The sequence below is a fragment of the Pholis gunnellus genome (assembly GCF_910591455.1).
Source record: "Pholis gunnellus genome assembly, chromosome: 3".
NCBI lineage: Eukaryota > Metazoa > Chordata > Actinopteri > Perciformes > Pholidae > Pholis > Pholis gunnellus.
In genome coordinates, this window is record NC_136529.1 from 11,437,251 (window position 1) to 11,461,388 (window position 24,138).

The 24,138-nt window shown below is 39.5% G+C and overlaps 1 protein-coding gene across 1 annotated transcript; it reads left to right on the forward strand.

Annotated features, from left to right (window-relative positions):
- Positions 1-512: 512 nt before the first annotated feature.
- On the forward strand, positions 513-22,861 carry slc6a11b (solute carrier family 6 member 11b; the record flags this gene model as incomplete). Its single annotated transcript, XM_079186423.1, has 14 exons — positions 513-723; positions 1,325-1,459; positions 1,828-1,968; positions 2,153-2,234; positions 5,003-5,135; positions 8,364-8,498; positions 15,036-15,139; positions 15,364-15,488; positions 16,358-16,470; positions 16,785-16,922; positions 19,676-19,778; positions 20,433-20,533; positions 21,106-21,276; positions 22,718-22,861. 14 exons carry the CDS (start codon positions 513-515, stop codon positions 22,859-22,861), a joined length of 1,836 nt encoding a protein of 611 aa, XP_079042549.1.
- Between the last annotated feature and the right edge of the window lie 1,277 nt (positions 22,862-24,138).

The window sequence follows — 24,138 nt, forward strand, 5'->3', positions numbered from 1 at the left end:
TGTTTCATGTCTTTCCACTGCATGATACATTTTTTTTTTTTTTTTATTGACATATGACCTAACTTCTTACTAGGCTACTAACTTACATTCAGTAAGTACACTAGCCTATAATGATGATTGGGTTAATTGATTTGCCCACTAACATTAACATGAATGTACAATGTCTTTTCTACTTTTTTATTCATGATGTTGTTGTCCTTCAATTGAATAAATAGTTGATGAGGCGTCACACTTAATTCCACGTTGTTCTTTTTTTTATATAGATACATGGCTAATTAAAGGGCCATGCAGTTGCATAATAAGTGAACATTAATTGGACTTCTGTTGATTTGAACCTTCACATACATAAGTATGGACTTTTCAATGGGCGTGGTTTTGCACCGATGGGACAGTCCCATTCAGATGTTGCAGGAAAGATACAAATTCCAGAGAAAGTCACTAAATCCAGTTTTTGGTTATGAGGTCACCTTTTACACTTTTCTTGTGTTTGTCCAGCGGGCTGCTGGAGCGTCATGACAGCTGAGAAGAGCGGGCCCGTTATAAACGGTAAACCAGAGGATGGCAGAGACCCGGAAGGGTCCAGCACCAGCCTCGACAAAGCGCAGTACAAGGAGAGGGGCCACTGGAACAACAAGGTTGAGTTTTTCCTGTCTGTGGCTGGAGAGATCATCGGGCTGGGCAACGTCTGGAGGTTTCCTTACCTCTGCTACAAGAATGGAGGAGGTAAAGAAGCTTTCAATTATCTGTGGACATACACCAAAGAGTCAAGGTGGTAGGAGAGGTTTTTGTGTTAGCAAATAGGTGGACACAAGATAAGCTCCCTTGCAGGAAGGAGGAGGCAAAACAGGTACGAATTGAAAAGGCAAGATTAGAAAAGAAACACATGAGTGAATATTACCTCTGATTAGGCACATAAGTAGGATAATATATGGTCATTACAATGTAAAAGGCAGATTCCTGGGTAAAGGAGTTAAGACAAGTTATTTTATCATACCAAAAAGGGAGGTCAGTTTTGTTTCTATTAGCTTTGATTTTATAAAAAATGGCAAGAGAAGTATAAAAATAGGATGTCCTTTATTATTCCATCCATTATGCACAATCATGTTAATGAAAGAGGTGGGTTCCCTCAATAGACACCATTAGACAACACAGTATGGAGCCTCCATTTATCACATGAAAAGGTCATTTTGCAGTAGAGAGTGTCATCGTAGCGAGTGCTTTTATCTAAATCTTGTGAATTGCTCCTGTCGCACTCATTTAAAGTTTTATCAGACTTTTTTACTGATTCACGCTCTGTCAATATCTTTCTTTTGTGTGCCCAAAGGTGCATTCTTCGTCCCATATGTCATCTTCTTTGTGTGCTGCGGTATCCCTGTGTTTTTCCTGGAGACTGCCCTGGGTCAGTTCACCAGTGAGGGAGGTATCACCTGCTGGAGGAAAGTCTGCCCACTATTTGAGGGTGAGAAAACCCGCTCTTCATATCCTTTATCAAGGTGTGCTCAGGATCTTACTTTTGAAATAGAAGATCGGAAACTTTAAAGAGACAAAGTAGTCGGGGCTGGTGAAACTTGATTCTTGCACATGCACATTAAACTCTATCATATAAATGTATTTCGTCATGATGATCCAGAGTAAATTTGTATTATTTTTTATTTTTTATAAATCTTATCTGTTGCAACACCTGTACAAGCTACGGACTCTTACAGGTGTCATACTGATATAAGTCACTGCTGCTGTATATAATAATTTAAAGATCCAGCCCATTTACCTGCAATTGTTAATTTCATTTGTGTCTCTTTTGACATCTGTGTCTCTTTGCCTTTTCAGGAATTGGTTATGCAACGCAGGTGATTGAAGCTCATCTTAACGTGTACTATGTAGTGATCCTTGCCTGGGCCATCTTCTACTTCTTCAACTGCTTCACCACAGAGCTGCCGTGGGCTGCCTGCGGGCACTACTGGAATACAGGTAGGAGGAGGGAACAGTGGATAAGAGAGGAAATTATTCTTGTGTGCAAAAATAATCATGTGCATCTTTTTTGTTTCAAGAGTAAATTAAATAGAAAATACCTCCTAGGGTTTAATGTGAAATTCCATATCTAAACGTCTACCTGCAGGACGCACTAAAAAGTAATAACATTGTGTATTCACAGATAACTGTGTCGACAGCTATGGAGAAAATGCCACCAACATTACAAACCCCAATTCAACCTCTCCAGTCATTGAGTTCTGGGAGTGAGTACATTTTTCATTACATTTTTTTCACGTGTTCTGTCATGTTCATTAGTCTTTATATGAGATTTCACGCTCTGTTTGTGTGTGCAAAGTCCCATTGGAGGGCATACTGTTAGGATGGCTTTCATCTCTTGTGGGTATAAAGTATTAATGACATCACAGTTTGTATAAAAACACAACAAGGAGATGCAGTTCAGGCAGTCTACAGCATCTCCTTTAATGTACTATAACGTTGAAAATCTGAGCTTCTGATAGCTCCAGACTTACACTGACCCCCCCCCTAACATTACCCCCAATAATTAGTCAGCCCTTTTCATATTTGTGTGTCAACAGGCCCTGGTAGGCCAGCTGTCTCCCAGCTAGAGCCATGTGTGTGGCAGCGGATCAGGCCTTGTCAGTGTGTAATGCTGACCACACTTCCTGTCCCGCTGCCAGTGGCTATGTTTACACTGCTGGGTAAAATGTAATTAAATGAAAAAAAACAGTATATTGCAGTCGGATGGTTAAATAAAAAATGTGATATGTATTTGTGCTTCTAAATCAAAATTAAGTGAGTGATGATTTGTGTAACGGTAATGAAAACATCAGATTCGAGCCATGAACATAAACCTAACCCCGGAGACCGCCATGCTCAAGGGAAATGGCCAAAAAGAGAACCACCATGTTACTGGCAAAAATAGAAACCAACCAGGCTTTGTTTGATCCATGCCAAGACAGACTGTTATGTTTTGTACTACATATTCAGCATAAACAAACATCAGAGCAGTAAGTTAAACAAGCTGTATTTTGCCATCTTTATGAATGTTTACGTTGGTGCTCCAAAATCATGTTGCACAGTTTTTATCATCCCATCTTTACTAAAATAAAAAGATTATTCACTGAAATAGAGTTTGATGAAAGACTCACAAACAACTACATTATTAACCACATTATTTTGTAAATATGCAATTCATTTTGTACATATGTGCAATAATTGTACCAGTGCGTCACTAAAGTAGTGATATGTCTGGACAAATCATTTTGAATGAACCAAAAAAAAAGACTGGACACAAGATAATGCAGATGTCTTGAGGTCTCTTAACCAAGAGGATGCAGTACTGTGTTATTTTTTACATTTCAAAAGTTCACACATGTGAAAAGGAAAATGATATTTGTTTCTTTGGTAAAACTAACTAACGCAACTGAGTCTCTTTATGATGGCTATGTATGGGACCAGGTAGAAGATATCTATCTTCTGCTTACTTATCTGTAGATTGAGCCAAACCGAACCCTCAAAAATGACTAGATATTATTATTTACCAGAGAAACTTGCACACCTACTCTGTCATAATCACACACAAGTTGCCTTGTAGAAATATGCAGCACTTTGCACCCATATAAAACCGATTTATATACGATCTAGATCACACAAAAGTAATTTACACACATTAGTGTTCACATCTTGCCCTCTCGGCTGACCAGGGGGGCTGTGTTGGACCTAGCCTGTGGCCGGCCACCAAGAACATGTCACGATGATCAATGGCTGGTCAGGAGCTCCGGGGGTGAACTCGGTGGCAAAGATTTGGCAGCCCCATGTAGCCCTATGGCTCTGAGTCTCACTCCTCATCCACCATCAATGCTGTTGCCTGGCTTTGCTTCAACAAACAGGAAACACACTGTTGATTCACCACCGCTGACAAGATGATGTCATAATCGCTGACAACTTGCTTGTTATATTGCACCTACACTGTTACATTTATATTGCAGGGAAGAACATTACAGTTGTCGTAGATCTATACTATTACAGTAACACACTACAAGCTACTACTGGAGTCTATTGGCTTGATGGCTCACTACTGCCGAGCAGCATGCTGAAACGAGCCATTTCAAAATATACTTTATTTGTCCCATTGGGGAATTTGCTTTGGACTCCACAGTGCAGTTCCATAACAAATTAACGAATAAACGGCACAGAGCAAATGCTGACAGCTGCTCGATACTTCAAGTTATCAGATGGCAGGTGGAAAGTGACTTAAACATTTTAGGTAGAGGGTCGTATTACCTTGTAGTTGCACCCTTAACTGTCAGGTTAGCAGCAGGATGAGGGTCATGGACAGGAGGAAGTTGCAGTGTGAACCACAGACGATTTTTAAGGTCATCCAGTACAGCTGGTTATTCCCCTTGACGTCGTGCTGCTCTCTGAGTCACTGACAGAAAGTGGATGTATGATTTGGTCAGGATGGCAATGTTAATGACTGAGCTACACTCATCCTGAGTGACTGGGCAAGTACATGGGGAACCAATAAAACACAATAAAGGTAATTTAGTGATCAAAGCAAATAAGAAATTGATTTGTTTTGTTTCTCAATTCAATTACAAATCTTAGATTAGTTTTGAGGCTCAAGAAAAAACACGTGATTGCATATTATATTTATCAGCTAGTACAGTATGCCAACCGGGGTGATGGACAATGTTTTGGTTTTGAGGATTAGACTAACTTTGTGGGGTTGAGTAATGCATGAACTGAACTATAAACTATGGTTAACAAGAACAAATTACATTATTATCTATATTAACAGCCTCAAGCAAATATTTATTTTTCCTCATCCGTCCTCTGTGTTTTAAGTTAAGTTGCACAATTTGCAATTAATACCTGAAGACTGACTGAAGTTCTATTTTCAATACATCCACATCTCATTTTTCAGAAAGTGTTTAAAGAGGCTTGTACTTATGCCACACAAGAGTATTAACTAAATTGTAAATGATCTCTGCTCTCTGTGCCAAATCAGACGCAGAGTGCTGAAGATTTCAGATGGTATTGAGCACCTGGGGGGAATGCGCTGGGAGCTCGCCATGTGCCTGGCCCTGGCCTGGTTCATCTGCTACTTCTGTATCTGGAAGGGACCCAAGTCAACTGGCAAGGTGAGACTGAGTATGAATGTGAGTATGTGGGAGTCTATGCGGTTTAACTGCAAGCACCACATATACGTATTGCATGATGTTTTCACACGCTAAACAGGAGGAAATATTTGTGTAATGCTGTTATCACATTGTTCAACTCATGATGGAGAAATTTGTATATATATATATGTGCAGGAATACGTGTGCATGCTACTTTGCCATTTTTTATTCACTTAGCAGTTTTCATTTTCGTCCGAAACACTGAAACAGCCACAAGATAAAGCACTTTCCTTTTTTGTCCTCAAAACAACACCATCACAAGAGGCCACATGCATCCATTTTCTATCCGTTTATCCGGGGTCGGGTCGCCGGGGCAGCAGGTTTAGGAGGGTATTCCAGATGTCGCTCTCCCCAGCAACTCTTCACTACTCTTCCTGGGGAACCCTGAGGTGTTCCCAGGCCACACGAGATATACAATCCCTCCAGCGTGTTCTGGGTCTATTCCGGCGCCTCTTACCAGTTGGACTATGAAGGGAGGCTTCCTGATTAGATGCCCAAACCACCTCAGCTGGCACCATACGAAGGAAGCTTATTTCCGCAATGTCATTCATTCATTCTCATGACCACATGTGAAGGTCAGAACGTAGATGGGCTGGTAAATCGAGAGTTTCACCACAAGGTCCGGTACAACGGCCACAGCACTTCTGACACCCTGCACCGAACCACCTGTCCATCTCCCGCTCCATTTTACCCTCACCCTTAATCAAGACCCCAAGATACTTGAATTCCCTCGCTTGGGGCAGTGAGTCACTCCCAACCCAGAGGGTGCAATCCATCGTTTTCCAGCAGAGAACCATGGCCTCAGATTTGGATGTACTGACTCTTATCCCGACCTCTTCACACTTGGCTGCAAAGCCCCCCTAGAGCGTACTGAAGGTCATGTTTTAAAGGAGCCAACAGAACCACATCATCTGCAAAGAGAACAGATGCAATTCTGAGGTCACCAAACCAGACTCTCTCCTCACCCCTGCTGTACCTTGAAATCCTGTCCATGAAAATCACAAACAGGATTGGTGACAAAGGGCATCCCTGGTGGAGGCTAACACCCACTGAAAACGTGTTTAACTTTGTGCAGAGTGTACGGACACAGCTCTAACTTTGGTTGTACAAGGTTTGGTTATATATGCATCCCCCCTCTAAATAAAAGACGAAAGATGTGTCTACACCACCTACTCCTACCCTTCCTCCCATCATCCATTTTAATGTCCTTTGAGTCTCTTTTAGCAGCTTTGAAGAGGATAGTGAGGATGCTGCACCTTGCTTTGGATGTCAGCTCGACTAAAGAAACTCCTCTCAGATTCAATGAGCCAGAATGAGTGGAGAGTCAGAGATGGAGTGAAAAAAGAGATGGAAGAAAGAGAGTAAAGAGAAAAGAAGAGAGGTGTGTGAGGAAAAATGAATGGGTTCACATTCTACATTACGGGGGGTTGGGGGAAACAACCAAGCGGCAATGCCTATATCTCCCTGAAGTGTCTTTTGTCTGGCTGTGAAGTAAGAGGGGAGAAGGCTTCTTCATGGCTGGGCTTTAGCAGCCGGTCCAAGATTGATTTCTGTATTCACTGGAGGAAAGGAGAACGTTCATGAGGGGCATGCAGAGTATACCCTCAGCCTCCGCCTCTGCTGCCTCTCTCTCTCTCTCTCTCTCTCTCTCTCTCTCTCTCTCTCTCTCTCTCTCTCTCTCTCTCTCCTGCTATGAGAAATAAACCACAGCCACCCATTGCAAGAGAGAGAAGTGCTTTCTTCTCCACAGACCCTACAGCCCATTCAGTTCCGACTCTGCTAAGCTGTTTGCTTTTGTTGGCTGTGTTTGCCAGCCATTCTCGCATTTAAGCCCTCCTGTTAGATTTACGGCGAGGCAGGGGCAAGTTTGACCAGTAAATTTGTGGTGGCTTAAATGTTTACCCGTGGTGAGCTGGATGGAGCTTGTGGAGCACCAAAAGTGCATGCAGAGATTGAATATTGTCCTTTTCATTGCCAGAGAGATGGAGAGAAAGAGGGCAAGAAGGTTTAGGATGCGTGATCGTTTTATTTGACAAATTAAAGGAGAGATTTGCTAGGCAGGAGACGATGTTTCCCACACTTTCCCCGTTGGCCACGCTAGGATTAACAAAGCTTAGTGCGGACAGCCTCATTACGTCTTGTGCATCCTTACTGCTCAAGCACTACCATGGTTAGGAATTACTTTATTTCTAAACTTTTGATTCAGGTTTTTAAGGTGAAGGATATTAAGGATATTCAGTATAGCCGAATGTTATCAATTTCTGAGTGATGGAGGGCAGAATATAGATTTAACTGGCATTTCACATAGGTCACACTTGTCCCCACACTGTAAAAGCAAGCTGAACTTATCTGGAAGTTGGATTAAGAAGTTCAATATATCAAATGCTGCTTGCAGTTATAATGTGACCAGGGTTGTACAGTTAATTGGAGTGTGCATGCGTTTATGGGTGTGTGTTTAGGCCCGTAAGTGTGAATGATCTACTTTATCTTTGTCTGTAGTATGTGCACACCCATTTCAGTGTTGTGAATGAAGTAGAGTGTGTGTGTGCACTCATGCACTTCTGTACGTGCTTCAAAGAAAAGCACATTTTCCCACACTGCCAGCATCACTCCTCTGGGCTTCTCCTGTTTAAGAGACGGGGCCAGAGGATCCTTCTTTTCTTTTCAGTCTCCTGGCCTGGCTCTGTTCTGTCCTGTTCTGCCCTCAATTGGACTTTGAGTGGATGCCAGCAAGCCAGGGGATGTATGTGGCCTGCCTCTGCCTTCCAAGAGGCCAGGGTCTTTGTTCAAGAGATTTCTAAGAGTCTTGAGCTGCTGAGCACAATTCTGCAAAACCTCAATAATTCAATAAAAAAAGGGAGTGTTGGGTTAATGGTTAGCTATTGTACTGTACTGCATTTACTGTAGTGGAGTTAACTTGAGTGCTGTGCATGAAACCCTACCAGTTGTTGTACTGTACATACTGTATTCAAAGTATATGTATATGCGGGACTCGCAGAATTTCCCCACTGCGGGACTAATAAAGGATTATCTTATTTTATCTTATATAGTTGTGAAACATGGCCATGTTGGTTAGAGACCAACATGAATACTATTGGAAGGTGTTTTGCTTTGCACTGTTTCACTTTGAGTTCTGACATATATCTGTATATAAATTAATATTCCAAATCTGCATATTTATACTTGCAGGTTGTGTATGTGACAGCTACATTTCCTTACGTCATGTTGTTGGTCCTGCTGATCAGAGGAGTGACTCTCCCAGGAGCATACGAAGGCATCAAGTTCTACCTCTACCCGGACATTTCACGACTCTCTGACCCTCAGGTAGGCTTATTTCCAATGTATCGCTCTCATCTATGGCAAACAGGTTGAAAAGTAAAATGTTTAAAATGTAACCTCAGACTTTACCACTCATTGCAGCCATAAAAAAAATGGAGTTGTAACACTTATTAGCTGCAGGTGGCACATTTTTCAGGGTTATAGAAGCTATTGGTGTCCTTGCATGTAGATGGCATATCATGTCTACAAATACAACTGTTAGTGGTGGGGAAAAAAATCGATACCGCATCGTGTTGCGGTATTTTGCATGGCAATATTGTATCGGTACACAAACACCAAGAATAGATATTTTATTGCATAAACTATTAATATTGCAATTAGGGATGTCGGGATTAACCAATTTTGCCATAACTGCGGTTATATAAGTCACGTCAAGTTGAAGAAGCTACGATATCTATGGTGTCCTGATTCCTGTATGGTTTGTTTGTGTGCAGTGAAATCTCCTCTTTCGTTAATGCACCAGTTACTTTTGTGTGTTTGAGACAGTTGTGCCACTCACCTGAAGCGTTGCTGTAAACATTTCAGAGGGGAACCTACACCCCAGCCTTGTACCCGCCAACAAATTCCAAAAATCTGCAGTGTGGAAGCATTTGGGATACAAAAAGTGAACTGCGGATTAATTACAAAGTTTATAAATCATATTTTTAGTTTTAGTTATAGTTATATTTAATACAATATAAATACACCGTGCAATACAACAATTTTTCTGTCTGTATATATCATATGTTTTTGTTTTTAGTTAGTTATATTTTAGTTATTGTGGATTTTTAATCTTCTTAGTTATCCTTTACTGCTTATTACTTATTTATGATACTTTTGATACATTGTTTTTTACTATGTCTCTTGTTTGCACTATCCACTATGCTGCTGTAATCCTGTAAATTTCCCAACTGCGGGACTGATAAAGGATTATCTTATTTTATCTTAAGTAAATTATAAAGTCATCATGATATGTTCACATATAATCTTGTAAAATGTAGTTTTTAGTCAGAAACTTGAATAAATCCAGTTGTTTGAAGGAGAAGTTTTCAGAGCAACATAAATAGAGATTAGAGAGTGAATTTGACCTGTTTAACTTCCTAACACTAGCTCTAAGCACCTTATAATACATAATTCAAATTAATAATGTTAGGATTCTTTCATCACCACTATAGATGACTTAAATGAAGTAAAAGGAAATAGTTGATGATGGTAATACATATTTTAGTTCATTGGCTATAGGTCTATTAGAAATGGGCTGAAGTGAGATGAACAGACTGATCTTATTGGAGAAAACAGATATTTACAAACTGCATATTTTGCAAATGAAAATAGGTAATATATCGAAATACAGTATATCACAATGTTTAATAGCGCAATACTCAGTATTTCCCAAAATCACAATAAAATTGTATTGTGACTTAAGTATTGTGATAATATCGTATCGTAGGGCCTCTGTTGATTCCCACCCCTTACAGCTATACACTGTGGCTGCAATTACTTTTCTTGCTGCTGGTGGCACAAGTTGGAACTGCAAGTCCAGAAAACCCAAGTCCTGTTTTCTTTCTGCATAAAATAGCCAAACAACCAAATGCAACATCTCTTGTGGCAAAAGTCTAAAACAAAGGCAACTGTTCCATATAGTTATAAACATTTGGCTTTGTTTATACGCCCCTCTCCAGTGGCACTGATACTACTGTGGCTCACAGTAATATACAGCCAAGATTATCATAGCAGTGCTGACACTTCCTGCTGGTGATGAGATGATCAACGGTCAAGTAAAGAGTTCAGTTTCAGAGCCTGGAGGAGTTGAAAGTTCAGGATTTGAGGCTAATAGAGGTGGTGCATCAACATATAACTCAAATACACACACAGAGCAGACTCCTTGACCTCGTCTGGAAAAGGAAGACTGCTCGGGTCGCTAGGCAACAGTGCACAAGAAAATGTCAGTGGAGGGGATGTCATGACAACATGAATCGATATGGATGTAGAGTTTGAGCGGGAAAGACGGATGGATGGATGGATAGATGGATAGATGGATAGATGGATAGATGGATGGATAGATGGATAGATGGATAGATGGATGGATAGATGGATGGATAGATGGAAAGTCATGACTTCAGAACTGACCTCTCACAAAACTGTGAGGAAGTGACTACACGGTGTGTTTACTGGCTGTAATGTAAACAGCAATCATTAGCATGTGCGGCTTACTCTCCGTTATCTCCGAGGAGTCGGGTGGAAGCATAAAAAAGTCAGGTGGAGACTGTGTTTTACTAGCTGCAGCTGATAAAATATATTGACTACGGTTGTTCTTTCAACAGGCAAAATAAATTAAAATTACGATTATGATTTTTTTTAAATATGATATAATTGGACTGAATGGTCAGGTTATATCATATTATACAGATTATATCATATCTAATCACTTCCTCCTGTTCAGAATCCTGTCTGAACACCTGTTTTAAACTCTAAACGGCAACAGCCGGTCCATGGTGTGAGACGCTATGGATGTGATAACAAGGACACATTATTGCCTCTAAAATTATGAGAAATTGAGTCGGTATGTAACTGTACAGACAGACAAGCAAGACTGGGCAAAGCAGCTCCTTGTGGTGAGAAAAGGTGTTAAGAACATACAGTATCAAGCCACGATCCCGGCTTGGATGATATAATGCAGTATATAAAGACTAAAACATTAACTCTTGATAAACTGCCTGTTACCGGTTATACTTCATTTTTGTATCCAAAAAAGTAAGCCTATAACATGATGTTGGATTTATTTTTTTCAATTGTCCAGTGAGATGTTTGTTGCATCTGGAAATTCAGTTAAGTTAGAGAGAGAGAGAGAGAGAGAGAGAGAGAGAGAGAGAGAGAGACAAAATGGATCGACAAACAAAGACACAAACAGAGGCAAAGAGCGAGTGAAGGAAGGTGATAAAGAAGTGCTGCTGTTTGGCAGAGGAAGACATTACTTCTGACACCAATGTTAAATTAGCTTCCTAAGGGACAATCAGGGCTCTGTTCTGTTCACCAGGCTGTGTGCAGTGTGTGTGGCTGTGTGTCACCTGCTCTTTTTACACCCCTGAACTTCATCATGCATTATCTATTCTCTCCCCCCCCCCCTCCCCCTGCACTGTGCATCACTCCTCCTCTCTGCACTTCACTTCACACACTCCTTTCTTCCCTCCCTTCTTCCGTGTTATCTTTCCATGTGCTATAACCAAAACTCTGTTGCTATTTGTGTCTTTGCAGCCTCTTACTAGTCAAACCTACCATCCAACTTTCATTCCCCTCCTTATTTCCAGCATCAGAACATGTTTTCCCCTTAATATTCAAAAACAGCAAGGCCCAGCATGTTATTGTGTGTGGTACCCTTCTTTATCGAAAGAGACGCACATCAGTCAGACAGTAATATGTGATAAGCCTACTCAGTGGTTGTATTCAAAGCTCACATGTTCAGGTACAGATAGTCCCTTCAGGGTTTATTGTTAAGTTCAAAACTTTAACCTGCAATAGCTCATGTTTTGCCACTTGATCCGTAGGGGACTTATTATCACCTCATAAAGTTGATATGATAAAAGTATTACACATCCAGCAGCTAGCTGAAGATGTCATCTCTACTGTTAGATGCTGAGCAGGTAAAGTAAAGTGGGAGTTTTAGAATTGTGTAGCCGAAAGAGCTTCAAAACAACGTTTTGAGAGCAGTGATTTTAAATTAAAACAGTAAAGTTGTGGGCTTCATCACGCGTTTGTGTTGTTTAGTTGCCATGGAGTGTATTTTTGCACATGTTTTTTTCAACTATTTAGAAATAGTTGAAAAAAACTATTTTCAAATAGATTTTATTGAGATGAGTTTAAATTTAATTTAAATAAACAACCTTGCATGCATTACAATGCATTACAGTCTCCTAAATATTGTTAAGTATTGTTTTATTTTTTTAAGAACCATGTATTTTTCAGTTAATCTAAAGCATTTTATATAGTAGTAATAGTAATAGAAATAGTTGTAGAAAACTCAACAGCATGTCGACGACTTAGAAGACAAGATTGTCTCATGACAGCATCAACATGCACATTTTTTAAATTATAACTTCGGTAACCAGTTTAATTTGATCTGTTCCCTGATCTCACATCTAATTCTGTAATGGGTAGAAAACTGATGAGCTTTGCTTTTTGTTACTTTACTGGGATGTTTGACATTCTCTTTGCAGAATGATGTACAGTAGAGATCGACACTACAAGACCGTTGACACCAAAGAAGTTTCTTTCTTCACCCTAAATCTGCATTTATTAAGACATACGAGTAATGAAGTAGGAGAACAAAACATTTGACTGTTTATCAGAAGCTAAGAACATCCCTCATTGACTCATTGCTGCAGGCTTGCCCCATCTGTACAATGTAATATAACGTGATGATTATTTGATACAGATAACATTATGTTCATTGTATGGGTCCAAGGTAAAGTGGCGAGTGAAATCTAAGTGATTTATTTCAGCCAAATATCTTGCTGCACTTCACATAACAGTATTGCCTACTGTATGGATCTCAACTATCCAAAGAGTGCGACGGCAGGAGTACCAAGAGAGGCACATTTACATTACAAGAAGAGTATCTTACAGCCAATGTCATCCAGCTTTCACACAGTAGAAAAGTTCGGTGGAGCCAGAGTCTCAACATAACCAAACACAAGCCGGCCAAATTAGGCACAACATCAACAAGGGATTCTCTCTGCGCCTGGGCCTTTAAGGTTTTCCTGCGCTGTGCGGCCATCAGCCGAGGGTGAACTAAAGGGAACATTAATGAACATTAGGAGAGAAAGGCCTGTTCTACCACAGGAACAGTCCTGTGTTTGTGAGGTCACAGAAGTTACCGTGGTTACTCTCAGGAGGGAGCGAAAACCGTGCGTTTGTTAATTGTTTTGGTGGGGAAATGAGATTAGTGGCTGAATGGTGATGTGAGAGAGTTTTCAAAGAGGCATGCTGCATTAAGTTTGAATTCGCTTGCACACCATGCTATGGGTTCTAGGGTCCTGTGCTGAACTACAAACTAGTTTAATAATGCATATTTGAATAATTCACTGTCTCAGTGAAGAATCTTGCAGCCTGTAAATCAAAATACTTTGACCCATGTCCACATTATACCTATAATTGTCCGGGATAAAGAAGGTGATAAAGGTCTTGCATTACACTTCATCTTTACTTATCATCAAACATTTACTGGCAATTTGATTCTGAATTGTTTTGAAACAGGGACCTAACTAGGATGTTTTCCTTCAACCCAGTGTGTACTGGACTAAGATTAATGAATTATCTTTAATGATCTCTTTATATGGGAATTTACTCAGGGACATCTTAGTGTAGCAGCTGATTACGGAACAACAATCATCATACCTAAATGATTAAATAGGTTGTTTGTCAGCATCACAATGCTTTGAGGTTTTGTGAGGTACAACATTGTCAAGCTCCTTCCAACTTTGCAGCTTAGAGAGGACAGTCATTATTTACATAACCACAAAAATGTGCTTGTCAGGAAAATACGAGCAACCAATTATTTAGCTTTTCTTGTGAGGATAGTGTCTTACAGACACCCAAATTACAACAAGATTTAAAGTCTACAGCAGGGCTGCCCAAAGCGGGGCCCGCGGGCCAAAGTTGGTCCTCCATGAGGTTAGATTTGGCCCTCCAGATGTTTCTAATGAAAAACCTTTCATATTTAAGCAACAAGCATAAATCAAGTTTTAATTTTGCGTCCTATTTCAATGCTTTGCCCACAACAGACAAATTCCATTGGAAAAAAATATTGAATGTTTAAGTAAACCCTTAATTATACTCTAGCTGTCCCCCGTTAATCCCCACCAAACAGTCGAAAGGAGAGTTGGTGTGGCGAAATATGAATATTTAGGCAACGGAATACTTTGTATCTACTTTTAGGATGTTAATCCATGATTTATGCTGCTCCACTGTGTGCCTCTAAGAGGGCAAAGAAATAGATTGAGCTGAGCCATAATTTCATTACAAAGTCACTGAGATGATGGAAATCAGGTAGATGAGGAGTAACAAAAGAAATATGGGGTTTCATTACAGCAGATAAGTGTCACCTCTTGACGTATCGTGGTAATATCTTTTGAATGGGAAAGCCTGTTCTACTTATTGTGATTTTGTGATTTAATTAATCAAAATGAACTCACAAAAATGTATATTGTCAGTGACAATACGCTGAGAAGCATAGATGAAGTGGAAATGTAACCCTTAACTGCAAAGCATTAAGATGCTTTAATAGTTTCTCAAACTCTTTGTGTATGAATATGAACACATTTCCCCCTGGGGATAAATAAAGTATACATCTATCTTCTATCTAATATATTTTAGAAGAATGGTGTTCACCCTTCCCCTCCAGGACAGTTAGAGACAATATGCTAAAGAGGATTATAGTTGTTCTCTCTGCTGGAAAAGCAATTTATATATACTTTCTGTTTGTTAATATTTACAATGATTTGTTGTTGACCTGTTTATGTTTGTTTATTCCCACTTTTCCTTCAGGTGTGGGTGGATGCTGGAACCCAAATCTTCTTCTCTTATGCCATCTGCTTGGGCTGTCTCACTGCTCTGGGAAGTTACAATTCCTACAACAATAACTGCTACAGGTGAGACTATCAGAATACAGGTGAAGCCCCACTTTTAAAAGGTGATCGATAACAATGAATGGATTGTCACATACTATATCGTTTCAGTTTCCATTCATCACACAGTAGTTCCGTGCATGAGAACATATAAGGCAGTAAGTCTGCGTTGCCTTTAGTATAAGGTCCGGCGACAGCGCTTACAGTAAGTGTGATCTCCTTCTCTGTCTGTCTGTCTTGCTCCTCAGGGACTGCCTCATGCTGTGTTGTCTGAACAGCGGCACCAGCTTTGTAGCAGGTTTTGCTATCTTTTCTGTGCTGGGCTTCATGGCCTACGAACAAAATGTTCCTATCGAGGCTGTTGCAGAATCTGGTGAGAGAATAACAATCATATTTCTTAATCAAGTATCAAGTCCAAGACTGTAGAACATACTGTAGACCGGGGAGAGCCTGTCTGAATCATTGTATTGTGGAAATATAGACAAACATAACCAGTTATATAATGCCACACTCTTCACCTAAGCTCTTAGACCACCATATTATGATTTATTCAAGTCAGTATGAATGATTTAGTGGATGTGAGAGAGCGAGAGAGTTGAAATGTTTGTCTCAGAGCATGGTGAGGACAAAGTTCAATTTTTTAAATGTGTTTAAGGGTCTCTCACAAAATGTAGGCGTTAAATAACGCAATGGCATTCCACCTCTTATTTTGAATCAGTTTTACAACTGTGTCTCATCTCATCTCGTTCATTTCCCCCAAGATCAGGCACTGTGCCACTTTGTGCACTGACAGTATATTTACACGTCTATCTGCCTTTAGTTTGTAGACAGCGTTTTGTTGAGAGAGAGCTATTCAAACCACTTGGCCAAGTGGAGGTTTACTAGCATCTGCATTGATGTTTGATAATGTTGGAATAATCCTGCTTACACCACAATCATTTGCCAATGATACAATGAGTATAATAACGATAAAGCCTAAAGCCTTACGTGGACTCCTAGGAAAATAGTGTTAAACTTAAGGCACTGTCAAATAGACAGCTATAAGTCCAAAGATCAACTGATTTGACTAAATATTAAAAGAAATGTCAGCGAAGGTTAAATAGGGTGTAACTGAAAAGCAAAAGATTTATGGACCAATCTATGATTATCGCTATTAGGCCATCAGACTCCAGTCTTGAAATTCTCACCTGCTCTAATATGACTTCTGTTATGTTTTTTTTTTGTGTGTTTTTTGTGGTACAGGTCCTGGTCTTGCATTCATTGCATACCCAAAGGCTGTTACTATGATGCCACTGTCTCCACTTTGGGCCGGTCTCTTCTTTTTGATGCTCATCTTCCTCGGTCTGGACAGTCAGGTGAGGAACACTGGTGTCAGAATACTGAGATTATAGAGAATCTTTAACTTTTTAATAAAATTCAAAGGTTGCTAAAGGTTGCTAAAAAAAGGGGGGGGGGGCTGACTTGATGTTTTGGCTCAAATTACACTGTTTATAAATGTATTGACATTATCTTACACTTTTAATTTTGTTCAGTTGTCGAATACTATATGCCACTATGAAATAACTATGTTGTCTGTACTGTACCATAGTATTGTTTTTCTCAACTAATTCATAACTAAACTCAAGGGTGTTTCCATTGAAACAATGATCTTATCTATCTCGTTTTGCAGTTTGTGTGTGTGGAGAGTTTAGTGACAGCTGTGGTGGACATGTACCCGGAGACCTTTAGGAGAGGCAACCGCAGAGAGCTGCTGATTCTGGGCATGTCTCTAGTCTCCTTCTTCATAGGACTCATCATGTGTACAGAGGTAAGACTCAGCTATAGGAAGACATGTTTACATAATCTGGAGAAACGAGCGAAAGAAAGTAAAAGAAAGTAGAACGTCTTCGCCAAACTACACCAAGAGACAAAATGATTTTCTGGCACTACAATCCTACAATCCTACAGTACGTGAAGTATTTGAGCAATGAAACAAACAAGTCAAAGATGTAGACTGGAAGCTTGGGCTGTACCGAATTTTCACATTCAAAGCTGTTATTGGGGTTCTTAAATGAAGCTTTAAATATCTGTCATAATTTATGACGGCATCACCCTAAAAACAATGGAAACAAATTATAATTTTAGTTTTTGTGGTTGTAAAAATGTAATTCATGGTGCTGTTAGATTTCTGCTAGACGGCCCCGTTAATAAAGGTGCCACTCTGTGTGCGGCAAGAAAGAGGGCAACAGTTTAAAAAAAAATGTTTAGGTTTGCTTTATTGCCTTAATACAGCTGCAGAATGATAGGAAAGGGGGAGAGAGAGAGAGAGAGAGAGAGAGAGAGAGAGAGAGAGAGAGAGAGAGAGAGAGAGAGAGAGAGAGGGGATGACACTGGTCAGTATTTTAATGGGGGGCCGCTGCCAAGGACTCAGCCTACATGGGCAAATGCTCCACCGGGTGAACTAGAGGTCGCACCTTAATTCAATATTCTTTTTCCACCAGAGTGAAAATATTGTTTTTGAAAGGCTAAATGTAAACAAATATGGATTGACCAGAATATTTTGATAAAACATGTTGTGAATCTTGGAAATTGTTACACTTTCATCAATAGATTCTGACTTTTGGACTTGACAACGTTCAGGAGTTGTTGGAAATGTTTGGATCACACGAGTCAGAAACAATCGTATGCAGCCACCTCTGTAATCTAATTCTACACTGTTACAGTGTAGCCTCATCATGCCCAAAAGAAGGTGCACAGCATTCAAATGTTGATTTAGAATTTGAATGACAACGCTATGAATGAAGCTTCGATGCTTCAAACTATTTGGTACAGCCCAACAGGAGACAAAAAAAATAATTTATTAATATGTTAAATGTACAGTCAAAGTGTATTCAACCTTATTTCTGGGGAGGTTTTACCTTCACTTCATGTTTTTCTTTTCTTTTCTACGAGGGCATGTCAGTATCACCGTCATCATCATCATCATCATCATCATCATCATCATCATCATCATCATCACTACCACCAATTTAGGTATAAAGTCTGAGATGAAACCCAGCCAGGTACATTCTAGATAAGAGGTCAACAATCCATATGATAGAAAAAATGTGGCCCTGTTGGATTCAAATCATTTGATCCAGAGTGTATCATGTTTCAATCCTAAAGGTCTGCTATCCATTTAGAGCTACGCTCATGTCACCAGGTCTGCTGTGCTCTTAAGACATTTCATCTTTAAGTCATAATAATGGAAGAGATTCTTGTTCCCAACACTATGAAGAAGGTCTTTCATCCACTAAAAGCTTTTCATGTGTCCATATGCACTGCTCTCCATCCATCCCCACTGTAAACATGCTGTACTGTTCTCTGGTGGCCCATAATGGCGATGAAACAAGGGGAAAGAATTTAATGCAATATTAAAGTGCAGGACTTTCTCAGTCTTTCTGCCATTGTAGACTGTTTCATTGTCACCACCAATTTTTCCCTCGGCTTTTACTCGTCTTTCAGCACCTGCACCTCTTGCCACTTTATTATTTTCTGCCACCAAAGAGCCATCATGAATAAAATGTCACAACAGGCCTGGAGTAGGATTAAACACCCGCTCAGAAGGTCTTCTGGGAGTAAAGTTCATTACCCGGCTGAAATATGGGGATGAAGACACTCACTGAGATATTTTGGTGATATTCTTATGTGTTTACAAGAAGTTCAGAGCTGTGATCTAACCCTACTTTCAGATTCATGTGAGATTTTATTCATGGTGACCCTGTTAGTGGAAGATAAAAGCACAAATGAGTTGTATTGAGTGGAAGGAGGGTAGGTAGAGTGATGTGAGCACTGTGACAATGGACCGTTTTAAAGGATTTATGGGAAATGCATGAATATTTGCGTTGTTGCTGAGAATTAGATCATAAGATTGATACCACTCTCATATATATTTTATGTCCAATCGAATCTCCAGCTAGCAGACGGTTAGCCTAACACAAATAATTGAAACAGCGGGAAATGATGACCAATTTTCTTTTAACCTGTTGGCAAAATCAGGCTAGTCTAAGCTAAGCTAACCAGCTGCTTGCTTTAGTTACATATTTAACCGACAGATATTAGTGTGGTATATCAAATTAGAGTATTTCCCAAAATGGGCATGAAGATCACACATGACGCAGTATCTTATAACGAACAAAAGAAAGATCATGCTGTCGGCTGAAGTTGTTTTTCTACAGTACATTGCTTTAAAATGTTGTCAATGTAGCAGAGATATAATGGACCACGAAGGAACAGTGTGTAGTTTGGGTTTAAATAGCCCTCCAAAGAAATAACCATGATTACTGCATAGATGTTTTATTAACACCACAGCAGCTTAGAACCTCTTGAGGCCATGAGAACCGTGGTCATTTTGGGACAAATCCAAAAAGAAATATCAGTGCCGAGTTGCTTTTTACATTGGTTTACTATATGTCACTATGACATCGGCCCTGACAACCAAATTAAGAAAACATGAATAATTTCATATTTGATGTGTCAAACCAAGTCTGATGCATCCACAGTGTCTGTGACAGAAAACTGACACCTGTCTCGTCCCATCAGGGAGGGATGTACGTCTTCCAGCTGTTTGACGCATACGCTGCCAGCGGGATGTGTTTGCTGTTTGTGGCCATATTTGAGTCCATATGTATCGGCTGGGTGTATGGTAAGATAACAGTCTCAACTTGAAATATAACTAGAGATCTCAGAGAAATGTGTTTTTTATTTCTCACCCTTGTCATCTCAGGAAACAATTGTCTTTCTTATGTTAAATGTCACACATTTCTGCAGAGAAAAAGGCCATTGCACAGACATTGAATCATGCTTTTACCCTCTGCTGAAATAATATTTCTGCTCTGCCCTCTGCTGGAGAATGGGCACAAACACATGCATCACTCACTTAGAGTTATACAAGGCACACAAATCTTTTTAGTGAGATATTGAACTTGATATTATGGTATTAGTGTGAAAGGCTTTTTGTATTTTATTAAGCAAACATAGTGTAGTGCATTTGTTTCTATTTGATATGCTCTCCTGCAATTGACATTATGCCCACAGGAATTTGTGGCTTTTATTTATGTGTTTAAATATCATCACATTTAATTATTATCTAAGTAGTGTGTATATATATATAAATATTAAAATATATATTAAAAGAATATTTCTTCTCAAAGAAAGTTTCAAACAAAATGTTATCCACATTTATTCAGCAGCTTTGTTTAGATGGCTATATATCTTTTAAACTGTCAAAAGACATCAATCTCATCATTATTTTGATGGTACATGCAGAAACTCTGAGTGACGCGTATTTGCATTTCAGGTAGTGACAGATTCTACACGAACATTGAGGACATGATTGGCTACAAACCTGTCTTCTTCATCAAATGGTGCTGGATGATCCTGACCCCGGGCATCTGTGCTGTGAGTCTGATTGCAGACACAAAATCAACCATCAGCAGTAGCATCGACAACATATCATGTACACACACTTGGAGGATGCTCTTTGATATCTTTCAGATGGATCCTGGGTTTCAAATTAATACCATTCATTTATGGGAAAAAAATTGTTGAATTTGTTATTGGTTGAGTTTGCAAGATACTTTCTCACTTTGGGTGACCAATTACATTTGATCCTCGAGCTGTTTCTATATCCAGTTACACGAGCCAATAATGTTTTTGGATTTATGTTTTAAATATTTCTTGATAGAAGCAAAATCACTGTCAAAAACAGCGTGTCGCAGATACAGCTTTAAATGATATCTGGGTTTGGGTGAAGGTATTAACATTTCAAACAATGGCTTTGGATTGTTTTCACATGACTCTGTACATGTCTATTGTGTGTGGCCATATATTTATTAGACCTGTATTTGAACCATACTACAGAACCATACTGACTCTTAATTCAAAGTATGCAACCTTCAGTCATCGATAAATGCTTTTGTTTCTTACAATGCGAAAAACAACATTTACAAATACAATTTCAACTTCTGCAGGCAATTTTCCTGTTCTTCCTGATTAAATACAAGCCGCTGAAGTACAACAACGTGTACACCTACCCTGACTGGGGCTATGGTATCGGCTGGTTCATGGCCATGTCCTCGATGATCTGCATCCCTGTGGGTATGATCTGGATGATCTGTAAGACTCCTGGCACCTTCTCTGAGGTACACATACACGCATGGACACATCTTACAAGGTTTTCTGTCATTAAAGAAAAACAGTAATGTTCATGCCTTATTGCATGAATAACGTCGTTGACAAATGAACTTCCTTAACATATCAGTAATTACTGTAAAATCAATGAAGCAATGCTCTTGATGATGAGTGGCCTCCAACTAAACCCTGCAACTTTCAATCTTGAGAAAAAACATCTGTTTTCTATGTAAAAAACAGACTGTTTTCTTCTTCCAAAGGCCAGAAATGTGACGTAGTGTTTATTTGGTTTGCACAGACCATAGACAGATAGAGAGACCACAGTTTTATTTCCATCAGCCTTTTCACTCTCTCATATTACCAATTTTTTTATGAAGAACCTTTACAGAAGTCATGTTTGCACAGGATGAGCTGCAATGGTAACAGTTTGATGACCTAGAGAACCTTTTATTTGTGTGTTCAACTAATCTAGCAGGTTATTTCCCCAAATCTAACCCTGTGGCAAACATTGTCAAAATGCAGTGTGGATCACAAGGTTTTCGGCCATGACTGTCATCATCAATAGATGTACCTCGCAAGCAAAATATTTGGAGGATAACGCAAAGCCAATTATAGCAGATCGTTCCCCACATGTTGTGATGTAATTCATAGAATTAATGAAGATAAGACTTTACAGTCATAAAGGTCATAGAAGCAGAACAGCATTAGTGAATGTTGTTTTAGAGATGCAACCCGTATCACCTTCTAATGAAGGACATGGCTTAAAATAATCCAGCTCTTGTATCTATTTGACTTTCTCAGAGGGATTTTGACACAGTTTATCTTCCATCACTGCTCGAGGGAGGATCAAATAAACAAATTGCAGGTTTCTGACGTGAGATGATCAGTAGTAGCCTCTGGCTTTCAGCAGACCTGAGGCATAATGAAAAGTAGAGGAATGATACTAGTGATATCTGTATGTTTTTAATGCCAATATATTGTGACAGCTTCATATATTTTCATATGCAGTCCTGTATGGACAGTGACTATTCAGTTAGTACGACATTGTGAAATGAGTGGAATACATACTTCATCATTAGATATGATATATACAGTATGTTATGGAACAAACTGTGTGAGTGTCTTAACGCTCTTCTATTCACCTGGTCATCCCTGAAGTTCCTCAAGACTGAATAAATAGGAAATCCCCTATTAGTTTAATGTCTATACAAATGAGGTAATGGTTAGTTGATAAGCTGTCATAAAAAGCTGATTTACTGTATTTGTCAACAAATGAATCACTGACACAGACATTTTATATCTGGATACATGTTTTTGTTGATGCATTTTAAGTTCCTTCAAAGAGTATGACGATATGCATGAACTGTATTTGCTTTATGCTGTTATCCGAGAAAGCATTGTGGTGGGAGACTGAAAAATAACATTGTTTCTCTGTCTCAATGCTCTCTGCAGAGAATAAAGAAGCTGACGACTCCCAGCCCGGACCTGAAAATGAGAGGGAAGCTCGGCGCCCTCAGTCCTTATGCTGCCAACGATGCAAAACCTAAGGTTGATGGGAAAATATCCACCATCTCAGAGAAAGAGACACATTTCTAACCAACCGCCTGACTGACCGACCAAGCTGCCTGCCCTCTTCACAATAAGTCCAACAAATGAAAACCACAGCAAACAACAACAATATCCACCACTGCACAAAACAGGAAAGGAAACAAATGACTCAAAGTGTTATTTTTGTTTTGTAAAAAAAAAAAGGAAAAAGAAAGCAAAAGCTATCACATTATTCGTAGTCTGCTTATGTTTTGCACAAACTTTCATAACACATTTGTTGTTTTTTTTCAGTTAACATTGTGAGTAAAGCAGCTGTTTCTTTCTTTTCTAACCATTAATATTTTAAAATATGTTTGATGACGTACAATTTAAGGTTAAAACTTGTCTTGGTACTTTGTCAGTACTGGTCACGCTAGTGTCTGGGCCTGTAGAAGAATACCAATGTGCTGTGTTGCAAAAGACTTACGCTGTACATTTATTGGCAAAGTGCTGTGCCTCTCTATTAGGTACTAGGTACCCAAATGTGACTATCTAAGATGCAGCTGCTTGGGGACCATTCTACATAAGAGAATACTGCAGTATGTGTTAGTACTGAAGCTACACCAGAGTACTGAGGGCATACCCTGCAAGTTAAACTTTAGTTGTATAAAAAGAGTTTTGCCATCAAAATGTCGGAGGTTATCTGAACCAGCTGACTGTGAGGGTTTTTAGGCCTTCAGTGATTCTTATTTACTTGAATTCATTGTTGTTGCAAAGCAACATCAGCAAAAACTCTGCTTACTGCTGTGATTGAATTATATTATTAGAATATTCACCATCAAGTTATGATTCAGTAGGTTCTTGAGGGCTTTGCTGATTTCCAACACACTGCTCTTTCTAAATACGCATCTCTTCTCTGGAGGTTCAGACTGACGTTGAAGGAAAATGAATAGTAAAACCTGTAAAAGCATTCCTCTTTTAGAAATCTTAAATTGGACATCTATTGTTTTGAGCTACAAAGCGTCACATGGCCACAAATAGTGAGCGACTCGCAGGCTGAGTCTAAAAACACACCTCTCTCCCTCCTCTAGCTGCCCTCCTATAAGTCGTGGGTTTCTGTCATTTCACAGCAATTATGCTGAGCCTAACACAGAGTGACGGACAGACGGGCTTCCACCCCTGCATTTTTATTTCCTGTTCCGCCTGTAAAGGAGAAGATGCACGCCCATCGGATGAGCATTTTAAAACCCATCTGTCCTCTATTCCCCCCTCTTTTTATTCTTTACCCTTCTCTCCTTTCTCCCCCTGTCCTTCCTTCTCATCCTCAACCTCTGCTTGTCCTCCTC